Genomic DNA, 15,878 nt, shown 5'->3' with positions numbered 1-15,878 from the left:
GTGAGCTAAATTTTCTAAACTTTGATTCTGGGGCAAAATTGGTGTATAATAAAAAGAAAATTTCTTTTCCCATGTTTATACTGGATATATTTCACCTTGTGTAACAAAAAATGATATATTTTAACTTGTAACTTTGACACTCATTAAAGTTTCGTGTTTTTGGCATCACATGATGAAATATGTCTGATATTGACATAGGAAAAGAGAATATCCTCAATATATTACGTGTGTAATATCACCTAATAATATCCTGATGTCATTATCAGGAAAAAGCAAAATGTACGAGGACACATATATTCAAGAAACAGTTGTCTTAAAATAAGTAATAAAAAGGAGTGAGAAGCAACAAGCTTTATAAAATTCAACAAATAATTTATTTCCCTTGGATACAAAGTGAAAATGCAAGAACTTAACGGTATTGTGAATTAAATCCCAAATAATTCTAGAATTACAGTCCTAATGATAAGTTTCTGAATAAACTTTTTTGGAAATCCAAATTAAATCCAATGCTGAAAGTGTAGATGTGCCTAAAATTATAATATAAAATATAGTAAATAACAGGTTGACCTGGCATTTCATATGGAATTTCCAAAGTTCTAGACTCATGGAGATAAACATGTTTACTACAAAACCAATATCATTAATTCAGGTCAGGTAGAAAATGAATTTGATTTTGAACAAGGTCAAATACAGCGTACAATGTTATATTGTCAATGGCAAATAATGAAATATACAAAATTTAAAGAACCTAACTAACGAACAATGCAAATTAAATATACATAACAACAATACATTCGCTTTCATTTTAAAGGGACAAAATTATGCAATAAATGCAAAATTAATATTATGCTCATTTCACCTGAAATTTATGAGACATGTTCAGTAGTTTCAATCTTTTTCTCGCCAAGCTATGCACAATAATAGAAATTATTTAACTGGTCTGGTAAATTTTATTTGAAATGAGAACTAATATAAGGTTATCTGTATATGACATCATGTGCAGACCTGCCAACTCTTACAATTTTACCGTAAGTCTTACAAAAATTACCCTTAAATACTGACTTACGGCATAAAAGCAAAAACTATGGAAAAATGATTGTTGCTGAAAAATAATTGATTCAGCTATGTTTTATTTGGATCTGGGTTTCATATTAGAATTAGTGAAATTAGGTAGGGAACCCGACTAACTTTACAGCAGCACCCCAGATGATTTAGACTGCACCTATTTGTTCATGCGAAGCGTCTGCATGATCAAACTGTTGATTATAGAATTTTTTTAAAATATCATTCCGAATGTGATGAATGTTTAAGACAAAATGGAAAATAATCATCTAGAAATGTGTTAATAATCAACACAGAAGAATGAAAAGGAATATTCAGATTCTTGTAAATAAAAGATGGAAAGGACACAGTTATGTTTATTGGACATCACATGCCAATTTGACTATGTCTAGTGCCGGAAGATATGATTGCTTTCATCATATGAAATGGAAAAAAGAATTTCCAAGAATTATGTCAAGTTGAGAGATAGCAACAAGCCATTGAGTTACATAGGGTTGGGAACTAAAGTTTTTGCAACTGTATTAGTGGTAAGTAAGGTCTATGCGTACTTTACACACTTTTCAGTTGAACATAATGTTATTGTTGCAGCATCAAACTTTCAGTTATGTTGTCCAGCTTGAAAATAGCAGTTACTGATAATTTTTTTCACCTTACTGAAAACTGGTAAATCTTACGGAAGATAATCAACTGCCTTACTGAGACATCAGGGTTGGCAGGTCTGCATGTGATTATATTTTTGTAATTGATAGAAAATTAAGAACAAATTGCAAGCAGCAGCAAATATAAGAATAACATAATGTTTCACCAATAGTTTTTTAAGTTTTGTTCAAAGAGAGTAAGGAAATGGAAATTTGATATACAGAAACCGGAAATCACTTATTTACTATCACTAATGGAAGTTGGACGTAGCAGGCAATTAAGTTTCTTCTGCCAATATTTCAGCAAACTTTTAACCAAAGATTAGCTTTTCTTCTAGAAATTTTATTCCTTGTTGTTATTTAATTTCATTTACCTTTTTATATTAGGAAGACGAAGCAAGAGCTCTCCAGATGTGCAAAGAGCTGTCAGTCATACTGTCAGCAGTTCCCACAGGGTGAGTTTCACTAAGATGTTTTTGGTTAATCAGGGATCAGTGGCTTGCCAGGCATATGTATCACATTATAGGAACATCAAGATTTTCTTCAAATTATTTAGAAGATACATACAGATACAGTTAGTTCTTCATGGTGTGATTTGAAAGTGAGATTTACTGTGATTTCACCATTTTGGTGGGATAGCAATTTTCATAGTTGTTACAAACCCTGAATTTAAAGACCCCATGAATAATAATTTTTAAAAAAAACAACAATTGGACTCCTATTTATGAATGTAAGAAATGGCACTTTCCATAAAACGTGAAAACTGATAACCTTGCAAACAAAGGATCTTCAGCAGTTCATGTTGTATGTAAGACACTGTTTTAGTTGACTTAACTCGGTAGTTGATTTCTATGGAAAACACAGTTTTAGGTGGCTGTATTCAATTTCCTTTGATTTTCTTCATGACCCTTCAGAAGGCAATATAAAATTATGTTTGTTTGCATCCCAGTCATGAAACAGTGGAATAAGGTCAATGCGCATGCTACCTTATGTGAAGTATTTAAGGTAGCAGCTTGAAGTGTACCTTACATCTTGTCACCTTGCATCCTGTCAGTACATCTGTTTTGGTAGAGTGAAAGGCTGTTATTCTTATACAAGGTTCATTTGTATGAAGGCTTATTTTTATCCACGTTTCATACTCATTTACAATTATTTCACACTAATTAAGAATATCTTGAAAGAAAGAACTGTAAATGTGTACAGTTATATCACACTCATTAAGAATGACTTGAAAGAAAGACCTGTAAATGTTTACAGTTATTTCACACTCATTAGGAATGACGTGAAAGAAAGACCTTTAAATGTTTTATGCATATGTTTAACAATTGTATTTGTTAATTAGATTTTCTGAGTTAATCAAATTTGAAAGTTGAAAAGGAATAGGTCATAGTTTGCTCCAATCGTTACCCACATTTTCTTGAAAAGAAGGTACATAGTATTTGCATAGCCATGCATCATAATTTCATTCTGTAGCTTTACATCAATTGCAGATCCATCCTACTTTCATTCCATAGCTTTACATCAATTGCAGATCCATCCTACTTACATTCCGTTGCTTTACATCAGTTGCAGATTAAGGTATGAAGATTGCTATGCTTGTACATCATAATTACATGGCGTGTCCCATATCACTTTGGGACCCCTGTCTTCATGATCGTGGTCATTTCTGAGTATTGTTAACCATGCAGGTCAAAGACCTAGAGATTTTTTGGATTGGGTCTGTGTCTGTTGTCTGTTAGCAATTTATTTGTTACACATTATAAACTACTTGGAGGAAAGTCATGAAGTGTGACTAAAGTGTAATTGGTTCTAAATATAAATGTGCCCCTTGAACATTCCGAATGGCCTCTAGAATGGCAAATTTGAAATTTTTTCAAATCTATTCATATCAATTTCTTAAAACGTCAAATCAACAAATATTTTTCACTGTGCGTCATTTTATGACATGGATAGTCCTAAATAAAAAGTTTGCTTATCTGATACCAACATGGACACCATTTTGAAAATATTATCACTATTTCTATTGAACAGATGGTCATATTGATATGGGATTTTCACAAAAAGACATCTTTTGGCTAGTAGATGGCATTATATAAAAATAGTGCTGGTCTGACGTTCAACATGGCTGTTGCTAATTCACCTGCATAGATGGTTAGATAGATTTTTGTATGGGCAGCATCTTGTGAAATCAAACATATAAGAAAATAGATTTGTTACCAGTCTGGCTGATTGGAGTTTCTCAGAAATATCTTAGATGATTGCAATACCAGCGTTTAAAACAGGAGAGAAGAAACAAAATAGACTTCTCAACAAGTACATTTTTTCAAAATGATCAGTATGGCAAAGAAGAATTACTGTCAGTCAGATTTAGAACATAATTGCAATAAGAATTCTATGCTGTGTGGAAACTTAAACCAGGCGCAGGTAAACATTCCTCAAGGCCATCCAGAATCCATCAGCTTAGCCAGGAAGGTCACAATATTGATGAGGATGTTAAAATAGCAGACATATTTAATGAATTTTTATTCAGTATAGCTTCCAAACTTTGGAACAAAATCAAAAAGTAAATTAGAGAATGTGAAGAACTGTCTCTCTTCCTCTTCATCATCATTCAGTGACTTTTTAGTTCCCATAAGGGGTCTGGATCTTTTTCCATGCTGGGGAAATCAACTCCCCCTGTGAATAATCTCACTGGTTCGGAGATTGCCCAAAGAGGATGAATACTTGATGCTTGTTACAAAACTGTCATATGAGAATTTGATGCTTAGCTCCACCCAAAGGAAGTAAAACATTAAGAGCAAGTCATGTTGTCCATCTAGGAAAGAAAAGCACCCTCTCAAGATCAGTGTGTTGGTGACAGATAAGTGACTTGTACCTTCATGAGACAGAGGAGTAAATAAAATAAATAATGGTAGTCTCTCGAGTCAAGGAAGACAAGTTGTGCGATCTCATTCAATGGTGGACGCGCATGTGGCTCCTGAGTCCAAATTCCGATGCACACAGGCAGTTGCAGGTGGGGCATGGGACACTGGTGGTTAGTGGTATTTGTGATACAGTTCTGTGACGTCTCTCCCGAGTTGCAGCAAGATGCTGGCGGCGGTCATCCTCAAAGGTGGAACAGGCTTTTCTGGTCAGCGCTCGCCAATGGCTTCTGTCTAAGGCAGCGAGCTCGAGCTGGCGGGGTTGGAGGTCTGTCCATTTGATGTTCATCTTGAGGTTGTCTTTGTACCTCTTATGAGGGCGGCCTTGGTTTCGGTTTCCTTGGGCTAGCTCACCATAGAACAACTGCTTTGGGATTCTGCTTTGACCCATGCAGATGACATGGCCAGTCCAACGAAGCTGGGCCTGGATTAGTTTGGCTTCGATGCTTGTTGTGTTGGCTCTGTCAAGGACTTCCTGGTTGGTGATTCGGTCCTGCCACTTGATCCGCATAATGGATCTCAGGGAGCGCTGATGGAATTGTTCCAACTGACTGATATGTCTTCAGGTAGAGTGTCCACGTTTCACAGCCATACAAGAGAGACGTGAGGACAACTGCATTGTACACTTTCATCTTTGTTGACAGGCGTATGTCCTTGTGCTGCAAAACCTTTGTTCGAAGTCATCCGAGTGCTTGACTTGCTTTTTGGATCCTCGCAGTGATTTCTTTGTCCAGGGAGCCGTCACTAGATATTGTGCTGCCAAGGTATTTGAAACTGTCCACATTCTTCAACTGCGTGTCGCCAATGGTGATACAGGGTTGTGAGGGCAGTGTTTGGGGCGGGCTGGAAGAGGACTTCTGTCTTTCCTAGGCTGATTGTGAGTCCAAATAAGTTGGTGGCTTCAGAAAATCTGTCTATGATTGCCTGTAGGTGAGTCTCTTCATGGGCCATGAGGGCACAGTCATCTGCAAAGAGTGCTTCAATGATGAGTCTTTCTAGCATCTTTGTTTTTGCAGCTTGGCGACAGAGATCAAACACTGATCCATCCAGGCGATACCTAATGTAGATGCCAATGTCAAGGTCATGGATGGCATGGAACAGTACCTGTGCGAAGAAGAGGTTGAAGAGTATCGGAGCAAGTACACAGCCCTGTTTGACACCATTAGATATTGGGAATTTCTCAGAGGGTTCACCGTCTGAGAGAATCTCTCCAGTCATGTCAACGTGGAGGAGCCGAATGAGGTTGATAAACTTCTGAGGACAACCAAGTTTCTTGAGTACTACCCACAGTGCGTCTCTGTTGACTGTATCAAAAGCCTTTGTCAGGTCCACGAAGACAGCATACAGATTCATGTTCTGCTCAAGGCACTTCTCTTGGACTTGTCTCACTGTGAAGATCATGTCAATGGTGCTGCGGTCTGGGCGAAAACCACACTGAGACTCGGGGAGGTTATCTTCTGATACTGCCGTAATAAGCCTGTTGAGGATGATGCGAGCGAGTATTTTGCCAGCTATGGACAGCAGGGAGATGCCTCTGTAGTTACTGCAGTCCACACGTGTGCCTTTATTTTTATAGACGGTCATGATTGATGCGTCCCTGAGGTCGTTTGGCATCTCTTCTTCCTTCCAGATGCTGATTAGCACATTGTGGAATGCCTCCAGAGTCTGTTCACTGAGAGCCTTGTACACCTCCGCTGGGATACCATCCTTTCCAGGTGCCCTGCCACAGTTAATTTGTTTAATGGCCCTCCTCAACTCTTCTATTTTTGGTGGAATATCCAGTTGGTCGTGCGTTGGCTGCTGGGGTATTTGGTCAAAAACAGATTGGCTGACCGATGAGGGCATGTTTAGGAGCTGACTAAAGTGTTCTTTCCATCTTTTCTTAATGCCATTCTTGTCCTTTATTAGTGTAATGCCATCTGCAGCGAGCAAGGGCACAGAGCTGGACTTTGCATGGCTGAAGATTGACCTGATGGCGTTATAGAACTCTTTGGAGTTGTTAGTGTCAGCATAGCTTTGCACTTCATCAGCTTTCTTTTCCCACCATGGTCATGCATCTTGCAGATTTCTCTCTGAGCTTCAGCTTGATAGAATTTGAAGCGGTCTTTTTTGTTGATGGAGTTTGTGTCATTCTGCCAGTCCATGAATGCTTTGTTCTTTCTGAAAAGCAGATCTTCAATGGCATCGTTGTTCTCGTCGAACCAGTCTTTATGGATTCGCTTCTTTGGGCCCAGGGTTGCCATAGCTGTTTCTCTTATCTTGTCCCTGAGCTTGTTCCATTTTTCGGAGGCATTTCCACATATCGGTCCATTTGTTGAGAGCTTGTCATCTAGTCTCTTCTGGAAATTGAGCTTGGTGGAAGGCTGTGCGCACAAGTTTAGGACGTCTTAGGTGATGAGGGGCAATGTGCAGCTGTAGGGTAGTTCGGACAAGTCTGTGGTCTGTCCAGCATTCTGCTCCTCGCATGGCCTTGGTGATGAGGACATCCTTGGCATCACGCTGGCGGACTATTACATAGTCGATTAAGTGCCATTGGCAAGATCTGGGGTGCATCCAGGTGTTCTTGTGTTTGTTTGCCATTCAGAACACAGGAGTAGCAGTATTGCATCAATAGATCTGAAGTGTGCTTGTCTGTCAGATATTGTTTGCTGAACCAGTCTTTGATCAGCAACCTGTAACTGACCACCAGTCATTCACTGATCACTGGGTTTCAAGCATCAGTCTCCAGGATTTGATTATTGGTCTGGGGACAGGAATCAGGTTAAACTTACTGCTTAATCCCTTTGGATGGGTCGTCAGCTTTTACTTGTCCAACTAAGGAGGGGATCGGATTAACATCCCCCTTCCCCTCCCTATGTGTCTGTTTTGTCCATGTGAGGAAGTGAGTTCCCCACACCCAGTGAAGTCATGGATGCCCCTGCCTTGGTTTCAGGGTAGGGTGGACATGACAGGTTGTGAACATGCTTCATTGCCTCTAGCCTTGTCCAATAAAAAAGAAGAGGGCAGCCACTTATCTCCAACATAGCTGAGAAGGGATCAGTGATCCCATTTGACTATGAGGACAACTAGTAGGGTTAGTCCCATCACTCAGTGAATGTTTAAGGTACAATGGAAAACATTTTTGTCTCCCTCTTCAGAGAGAGATACAGGAATGGTCAGTACTGTCTAACCATGAAAGTGGACTAAGGATAAAAATTTCCTTTCCATACCCAGATGAGTTCCTGGAGGAACCATTGATGATGATTCCTCCCCTTCTAATAGGGTCCCTCCCATTTGTCAAGTCAGGTGTTTGGAGGAGGAAGTTTGGATTTTCAATAATGCTTGAATGAAGTTTACTGCTTCCTTCTCCCAGAATTTTGTCCTAAAACTTCTGGTGCTAAGGACAAAAGTATACTGTCCAGTCTGGAGAGGCTTTATTAGGCCTCCACTCATCCAGATCTTCTGCTGCTACTGCACTCTGTGATGGTTGAGATCTTGCAAAAAATATCTGAACAGGGTTCACCAGGCAGCTGAAGGGGTAGTCTGCCTCCCTCCATCATATACTTATTAATGCCTAAATGGAACCTTTCACTTGTTCTTTGGTTGTTGTCTAAATCCTCTTATGAACACTTAAGTGAGGCTGTATTTGAGAACCTTTCCCTTTAGAGTTTTCCTGTTGTACTATTAGTAAAGCTTGATTTGGGAGTCTTACCCTTAAGAGTTTTCCTGCTGTCCTTTGTGTAACGCTTGATTCCAGAGTCTTACCATTAAGAGTTCTCCTGCTGTCCTTTGTGTAAAACTCCAGAGCCTTACCCTTATGAGTTTTCCTGCTGTCCTTTGTGTAACGCTTGATTCCAGTGCCTTACCCTTAAGAGTCTTCCTGCTGTTCTTTGTGTAACTCTTGATTCCAGAGCCTTACCCTTATGAGTTTTCCTGCTGTCCTTTGTGTAACGCTTGATTCCAGTGCCTTACCCATAAGAGTCTTCCTGCTGTCCTTTGTGTAACTCTTGATTCCAGAGCCTTACCCTTAAGAGTCTTCCTGCTGTCCTTTGTGTAACGCTTGATTCCAGTGCCTTACCCTTAAGAGTCTTCCTGCTGTCCTTTGTGTAACTCTTGATTCCAGAGCCTTACCCTTATGAGTTTTCCTGCTGTCCTTTATTAAACTCCAGAGCCTTACCCTTAAGAGTTTTCCTGCTGTCCTTTGTGTATCGCTTGATTCCAGTGCCTTACCCTTAAGAGTCTTCCTGCTGTCCTTTGTGTAAAACTCCAGAGCCTTACCCATAAGTTTTCCTGCTGTCCTTTGTGTAACGCTTTACCCTTAAGAGTTTTCCTGTTGTCCTTTGTGTAATGCTTGATTCCAGTGCCTTACCCTTAAGAGTCTTCCTGCTGTCCTTTGTGTAATGCTTGATTCCAGTGCCTTACCCTTAAGAGTCTTCCTGCTGTCCTTTGTGTAATGCTTGATTCCAGTGCCTTATCCTTAAGAGTCTTCCTGTTGTCCTTTGTGTAACGCTTGATTCCAGTGCCTTACCCTTGAGTCTTCCTGCTCTCCTTTGTGTAATGCTTGATTCCAGTACCTTACCCTTAAGAGTCTTCCTGCAGCAGCAGGGAAGTTCTACAGACCAGACCGTTCCAACAAAAAAAATCCTTCTACGAGAACTTTCTCCGTAGAAGCCTCAGATTTCAAAAATAAACCTTCCCAGGAAAAACAATTTGCGTAAATTCGACACAGAGTGCAATTTTTGTGTGCAAATTATATCATTCTGGACAAGGAAAAAATACGATTTTTTAGGGGGGGGGTGGGAAAAAGTTCGGGTGTCGATGAAGTTTGGCAAGGAAAGGGCTGCAATTTCATGAGTAAATTTGATCAAGACCGATTCGATACCTACTACGCGGATCATGAAGATTAATCGTGATAAATCCGTGCGGTGTTGCTTGAGCGTGACTGAAGAAATTTTTAAATTTATTTATATCCATATCGCCGTTACACCAAGTCTGATGAATGTTTCTCAGCGTGTGAATATCAACGCCATTGAATACTGATAAAATATTACAATTGTCCCTAATTACCTTTGGAATTTGTGTATATCGCTGCGTCACGTAAATCACATCGGTGTTCTTGTGTCGGCCACGCGAGAATATCCTAGCTGGGTTGGTCTGCTTATCCAGCATCACATCATCGAAAACAACAAGATTATTAACATCGCCATCTAAATTTTCCACTGATGGAGCTTCATTAATATCTGTGATGAATTCGATTGTGCCCTCATCGGTATTGTCGCTAAATTCTTTTAGTACTTGATAACATCGCTGATCATCAACAGATGGCGCAACCAAATACAATTTATCCCATTTCAACCATCGCATTATCAAATTTAATAACAACTGCGTTTTTCCAGATCCTGACGGTCCAATGATTATCATTCTTATCGAATTTGGTAACGCCGCGGTGTGTTTTATTTGCTCGCGTTTCTTCGTGGCCGAAAAATCAATTACATTCATGTTACTAGAATACATGGATCTATATTGTGTTAAGTGTCGCACGCGCACAGATACGATAAATCCAATCGAAATCGTTACACGCAACAACAGGAACGCAATCAAGGGTGAATGCGCAGTTTGCAAGACAATCAAATTTAGATTTGTAAAAAAAAAAGTAGAACCGGAGGAGACATCACAACCTCCTTAACAAATTTACCTGGAGCTCCTTGGGCGAAATATCCCGGAGAGAAGCATCTACCAGGATATAATTACTGCGGACCTGGCACGAGACTAGATATGAGACTCAACAATAATAATCAACCAAACCCGGGTGAAGATCCGATAAACGCCATCGATAACGCATGCTACTATCACGATCTTGCGTATCGTAGCGGGGATTTAGAACAAAGACATCTCGCTGATATTAAATTAATTCATGCAATAGACGCAATTCCTAACAAAAATTTTAAAGAGAAATTGGCAACTTGGCTGGTAAAGGGTGCGATGAAAGGTAAATTAGTTCTCGGTGCTGGTAAATTATAATGGAGCAGATATATTATTCTCCGCGAGGTTTTTGGCGAGGAAAATCAGCAATTGCCAAACTTGCCAAGGCAGCAAAAGTAAAACAGTCCGTTGCTGCGTCATGGTTATCGAAACAGGCAGTCTGGCAATTGTATCTTCCTCCACCTAAAAAAATACCGTACGCGAGTTTCTCTGTGAACGTACCTAATGAGGTCCATCAGGCTGATCTTATGTTTCTTCCTTACGATACCGTTGACGGCGTCACATACAAGTATGTTCTGACAGTCGTTGATATCGCTAGCAGGTATAAAGAAGCCGAGCCATTATCGAATAAAACAGCAACGGAGATCGCTAAGGCGTTTAGCGAAATTTATTCACGATCCCCGTTGACATGGCCAAATCTTCTTCAGGTTGATCCAGGTCGAGAATTTCTTGGCGCGGTTACTTCATTGATGAAAAAGAATAATGTTAAAATCCGTCGCGGTATTGTAGGTGTTCATCACAATCAAGCTATCGTCGAAAGATTCAACAAAACGCTTGCAGAACGATTATTCGGATACCAGTACGCGCGTGAATTTATTCAAGATAATCGATCTCACGATTGGGTATCAAGATTGCCTCAGGTAATTAACGCGCTGAATAATGAGACGACTCGAACAATAGCAATGAAGCCCGCAATTGCAATTACAAAATCGAATATACCCCTAAAGCGAGATTCTACAATTCAGCCTGTACTAGGTAGCGTCACAGTCAGATATTTATATAAAGAAGGCGAGGCCGAGGGAGGCAGAAAAAGAGCAACCGATCCAAACTGGAGCGTCACAACACATAAAATATCAGCCGTAACAAGATCATCGGGAAGACCAGCGATTTATATCCTAGATTCGTTAGCGCCACAACGAGGATTTACCAAGGAAGAATTACAAATAATACCAAAGGATACTCAACTACCGCCAGCTTCACTTATGTGAAATTTAATTCTACCTAACTGAGATAATTTTCTTACTCGAGATACGGCTAGATACACTAAATTTGACCAGGAAATTCTATCATCGACGATCCAAACTTGGCCGTCTACGGTCAATCCCTGTGACGAATGTATCGTTGTTGCGTATCCTAGTTTCCATGGCGATCTTTCTGCGTTTATCGCGTCATTGACAAGATTAATATCAACGAAAATAATATCATTCAAGACCAATATCTTTTCTTCTCCGCATGGCAAAGTAACACTGATATTTTGTTTCCTGGTATCAGCTGGCCTGTAACACAACGGTACCTGCAATGTTGAAAATTTCTCACAATGAAGTTTGAATAACATTTCCTGAATAGCATCGCGAACAATCTTTCTGCTAGCAACAATCAGATGATCTGGACGCCACGAATTTAGAAAAATATCCATCGGAGTTTCGTCGATTATTTTTCTCATTACATCGCATTGAAACTTATTCGGTTGTAATCGAATTATTTTTTTAAACTCGGTCAGTAAAATATCATCGGATCTATAATCAGCATCGATTTCTTCATAATAATCAACGAAGTTCCTGAGCCATTCATGTGGAGATTCGCCATCAATAGGATCTGGCTGACCATGATCTCCGCACATTATTACAGCGGTATTTTTCTCCTCTAACCAGGCCAGGAATGATTTTAGCGTGACAAGACTTACTGTACAAATTTCATCAAATATTATGATTTTGTTGATATATTTATTTCCCATGCGAGCCGAATCCCATAATCCACCGCTGTATTTGAAATAACTATGATACGTACAAGAATCAACGCCGCGTTGTCTTATTTCTCGCGCTAATCTGTGAGTTGGAGTCAACACGATCATATCAGATTTTGAAAATAAATTTATCGCTCTTGTTGTTTTACCGCTACCGCCAGGACCGTTCATGTAGACAAATTTACTTCGTGAAATCGGATCAAATGCAGATGCGGCCGTTGATACTTCATCGTATTTATCTCGATGAAACTTATCGCAATCTTCGACATCGGCGTCTTCGCAATAATCTAGAATATCCTCGTTTTTTATTCTCCAAGTTCCCCAAGAACCATCAGTGATTAAATTTTCTAGCCTACACTGATATTTCTTATCGATATAAAACGAGTCCGTTGCGACCCTTACCGCGATATCAGAAAATTTATTTATCATCGACAGCAAATTTATACTCACATAAGCTAGCATCGATGACCGCAAATGCGTATATTGCGCTGATTCTCCATCGAGATAACTAATCACGGTACCCAACTTTTCTCCATCAATGATAATATTCTCTCTGTTGCAGAATATTCCACGCGATACGGTATCGGCGATAATAAAATCCATCTCGGCATCATTGATAAATAACCTAGCGTGTCGGTGTTTATGATCAACTGATCCTCCTTGAGTAAATTTACCAATTATTTTTCTTCCGATATCTTTCGCATTTTCACAGTCCGTGGGCAACCACACTTCGGTCTGCTTTCTATACGATATAATCGCCTCGCTCACCGTCAACGATATTAACATCGACGAATCCAGCATATATCTCAACAATACCGTAGGAACCCATCTTCGCTGAGATAAATGCCTACCAAACCAAATATAACAAATTTTATGTAAATTTTCAGCAAACTCGAATGAAGTGACGTAAGCGAATCCTGTCATAACAAAATCAGGTAACGGTCCGTTAATTGCAACTCTCGTCATCTCGCTGGTTGGATGACCAAATTTAGCAAAGTAATCTGCACAATCGCCATATCCGAGGAAACTTCCAGGATAACACGCGCTCATGTCAACGGAAATCATATCTTCGAAATAATATTTGGTATTCCACAATCCTCCATGGCCGTATTCGATACAGCTAAGTTGAATATCAGTGAGAAATTCGTTCCTTGTAGGTTTCCACGAGTTTCTCTCTCTAGCAGCATGAGCAGTAACAGATGGAACAGTAAAGCAGTTCGTTAATAACTGATCAGGATTTGACGAATATTTCACCGCGATATTTTTCATCGATTTATGTAATATTTCATCACGGTAAATATCTCCTCGCGGTAAGATAAACTGATCGTATTTTTCTTCGCTCGAAAATAACCAGACCGATATTGGATCGGACGCGGCTAATATTTTGATATACCTAAACGTTGCATCGGAATTGTCTTTCCCGGAATCTACGGGATAAAATTTAACAGAACGATCTCGAGGAAATATCATCACCGACTGCGACCACGCATGTGAATTATGATCAACAATTTCGATTGGTGTTCCTCGAGAACTATACGGCGACGAATATAATATTTCTCCCGATAGTGTTTTAACCGTGATAGGAAATTTAAGTTTCTTACTTAACGCAGCAACATCATCAATCGATGCACCATTAACAACTGTCTTCGCCCATGAGTTAATTTTATCCAACCTCAATTGAGTCAAGCCAGATCCGCGTCGGGCATTTTTCATGTGCTCGATAACTCGCTCGGCAACACAATTTATCATCGGCGATTCTTTCATCGCAGGTAGATTTTTTACATCAGGATTATTATTCAGCCGATAGATTCCATAAACAACAGCACTAGATGGATAAGCTCTAGCATAATAAGGACCGTCAATTCCCAATAACAATCCTGGTTTCGAATTTTTATCAAGAACAACATTTTTCTTACCGCCGCGTATTGGGTCTCGTTTATCGCGAATGATCCAAGTATCATCGGGCATTTGTGCGATAAATTTTATTCCAAAGATAAATCGTTCTTCTTTATGTGAGTTTTTTATATGCTCGATTATCTTCTTCGCTCGCTCTAGATTCATCGTAGCATTAACGAAGTTAGTTTTCCACGTGGACCAGGTGTGAATCGCTCCATCATCAAAAAATTCCTTCTTCGCACGATCAACTTCAGGAATGATAAATTCTGCCTCATCAAGATCAAATATATCCATTATTATATTTTAGACAAATGTTTAAATATAATGAATCAGTGTTCATGGATACTAATCGGATCAACAAAATCATGTGACAAATCCTGCAGAGGTGAATATTGCGGCGCTCATATATACGCAATTCGACGAGGCAGTAAAGGACCACAGCGATGTTTAGTTTGTCAAATTGGCACCCGAGGAAAGACACGATTGTGTTTCTCCTGTGGAGGGAAAAAATATCGTGAGTTACGGAGATATTATGAAAGAAGATCTTCCTCAGTGATAAAATATGAAGAAGATTATATTAATAGATTCAAGGCAAATTTCGATTTAGACATATAAATATTATATAATGGATTCAAAATCAACGATTCCTACACACGAATATAGATCACATCCAACAATCATTGGATACGAGGCATCTGCCGATGGTAATGTCAGACACATCAAAACAAAAAATTGTATTGGTAGTGTTGTTAATTCGGGTTATCTCAGCTTCACCGCCTCCCGCAAAAACAAAACAAGATATTATAATCACAGATTCATTTACGAGTGTTTTCGAGGACCAATAGAAATTGGACTTGTTATTGATCATATCGATGGAAATAAACTCAATAACAAACTAAATAACCTTCGAGCGGTAACCCAGAGTCAAAATTGCGCCTTTGGTAATACAGGTGGTTCACGATTCGCTAAAGCTGTCAAATCGATAAATCAGGAAACAGGCGAAGAACTTGCATTCGAATCAATGAATGCTGCTGCAAAACATTATGAAATTAATTCCATCACAGTATGGCAAGTAGCAGAAGGAAAAATTCACGCTACATTTTCATATAATTCCGACGCATGGATCAGATTCACCTACATCCAAATAATACCAGACTCAGATAACGAAGATTTTGAAGAATAATTGAATATTACAAAATTAATATAATGAACGAACAAATCATAAGCAATATCATCGAAGCTATCGATGACCTGAGAAAAAAAATAAATCTTTCATCGGATCTAGATACAAATAAAATCAGATCAGAATTCGAGACGATTGTTCAAGGAAAACTCGAATACAAATACACACTGCCGTCCGAATACAAATTAATAAAAAAAATCCAAATTGCGATGTATCAATCGCTAGCTACAGTCAACGATGATCGCATCGAGGATTTCGTTAAATTATCTACGCTAGTGGAGAAAGCTAGGTTGATTTTATCTGACGCATACGAATCAAGAAAAATTACAAGTTCGCGTGTCAGGCAGTTGAAAAAACTTGTCGATGAAAACAAAATTAGGGAATCTTCCGATTCCTAATTCCACAAAACAAAAAAAAAAGATTAATTTTGAAAATTTCCCTGGATTTTATTTATTTTTTTCGCCCATTTTTCC

At 39.2% G+C, this 15,878-nt stretch overlaps 1 protein-coding gene across 9 annotated transcripts in view; it reads left to right on the top strand.

The window, feature by feature from the left end:
- Positions 1-15,878, top strand: part of LOC149785854 (uncharacterized) — a 305,885-nt gene that overhangs the window by 214,694 nt on the left and 75,313 nt on the right. For all 9 annotated transcript variants that reach the window (XR_016425467.1, XM_089979816.1, XM_089979814.1 and 6 more), the window contains one exon: positions 2,088-2,155. Coding sequence is in view for 8 of the 9 variants with exons in the window: in XM_089979816.1 (XP_089835942.1) it covers positions 2,088-2,155 (68 nt within the window). In the remaining variant the exon portion in view is untranslated. The remainder of the gene's footprint in view (positions 1-2,087; positions 2,156-15,878) is intronic.

This window comes from Sinohyriopsis cumingii, chromosome 13 (genome assembly GCF_028554795.1).
Source record: "Sinohyriopsis cumingii isolate HCF-2022 chromosome 13, ASM2855479v2, whole genome shotgun sequence".
NCBI lineage: Eukaryota > Metazoa > Mollusca > Bivalvia > Unionida > Unionidae > Sinohyriopsis > Sinohyriopsis cumingii.
This window is presented reverse-complemented; position numbering and strand designations above follow the sequence as displayed.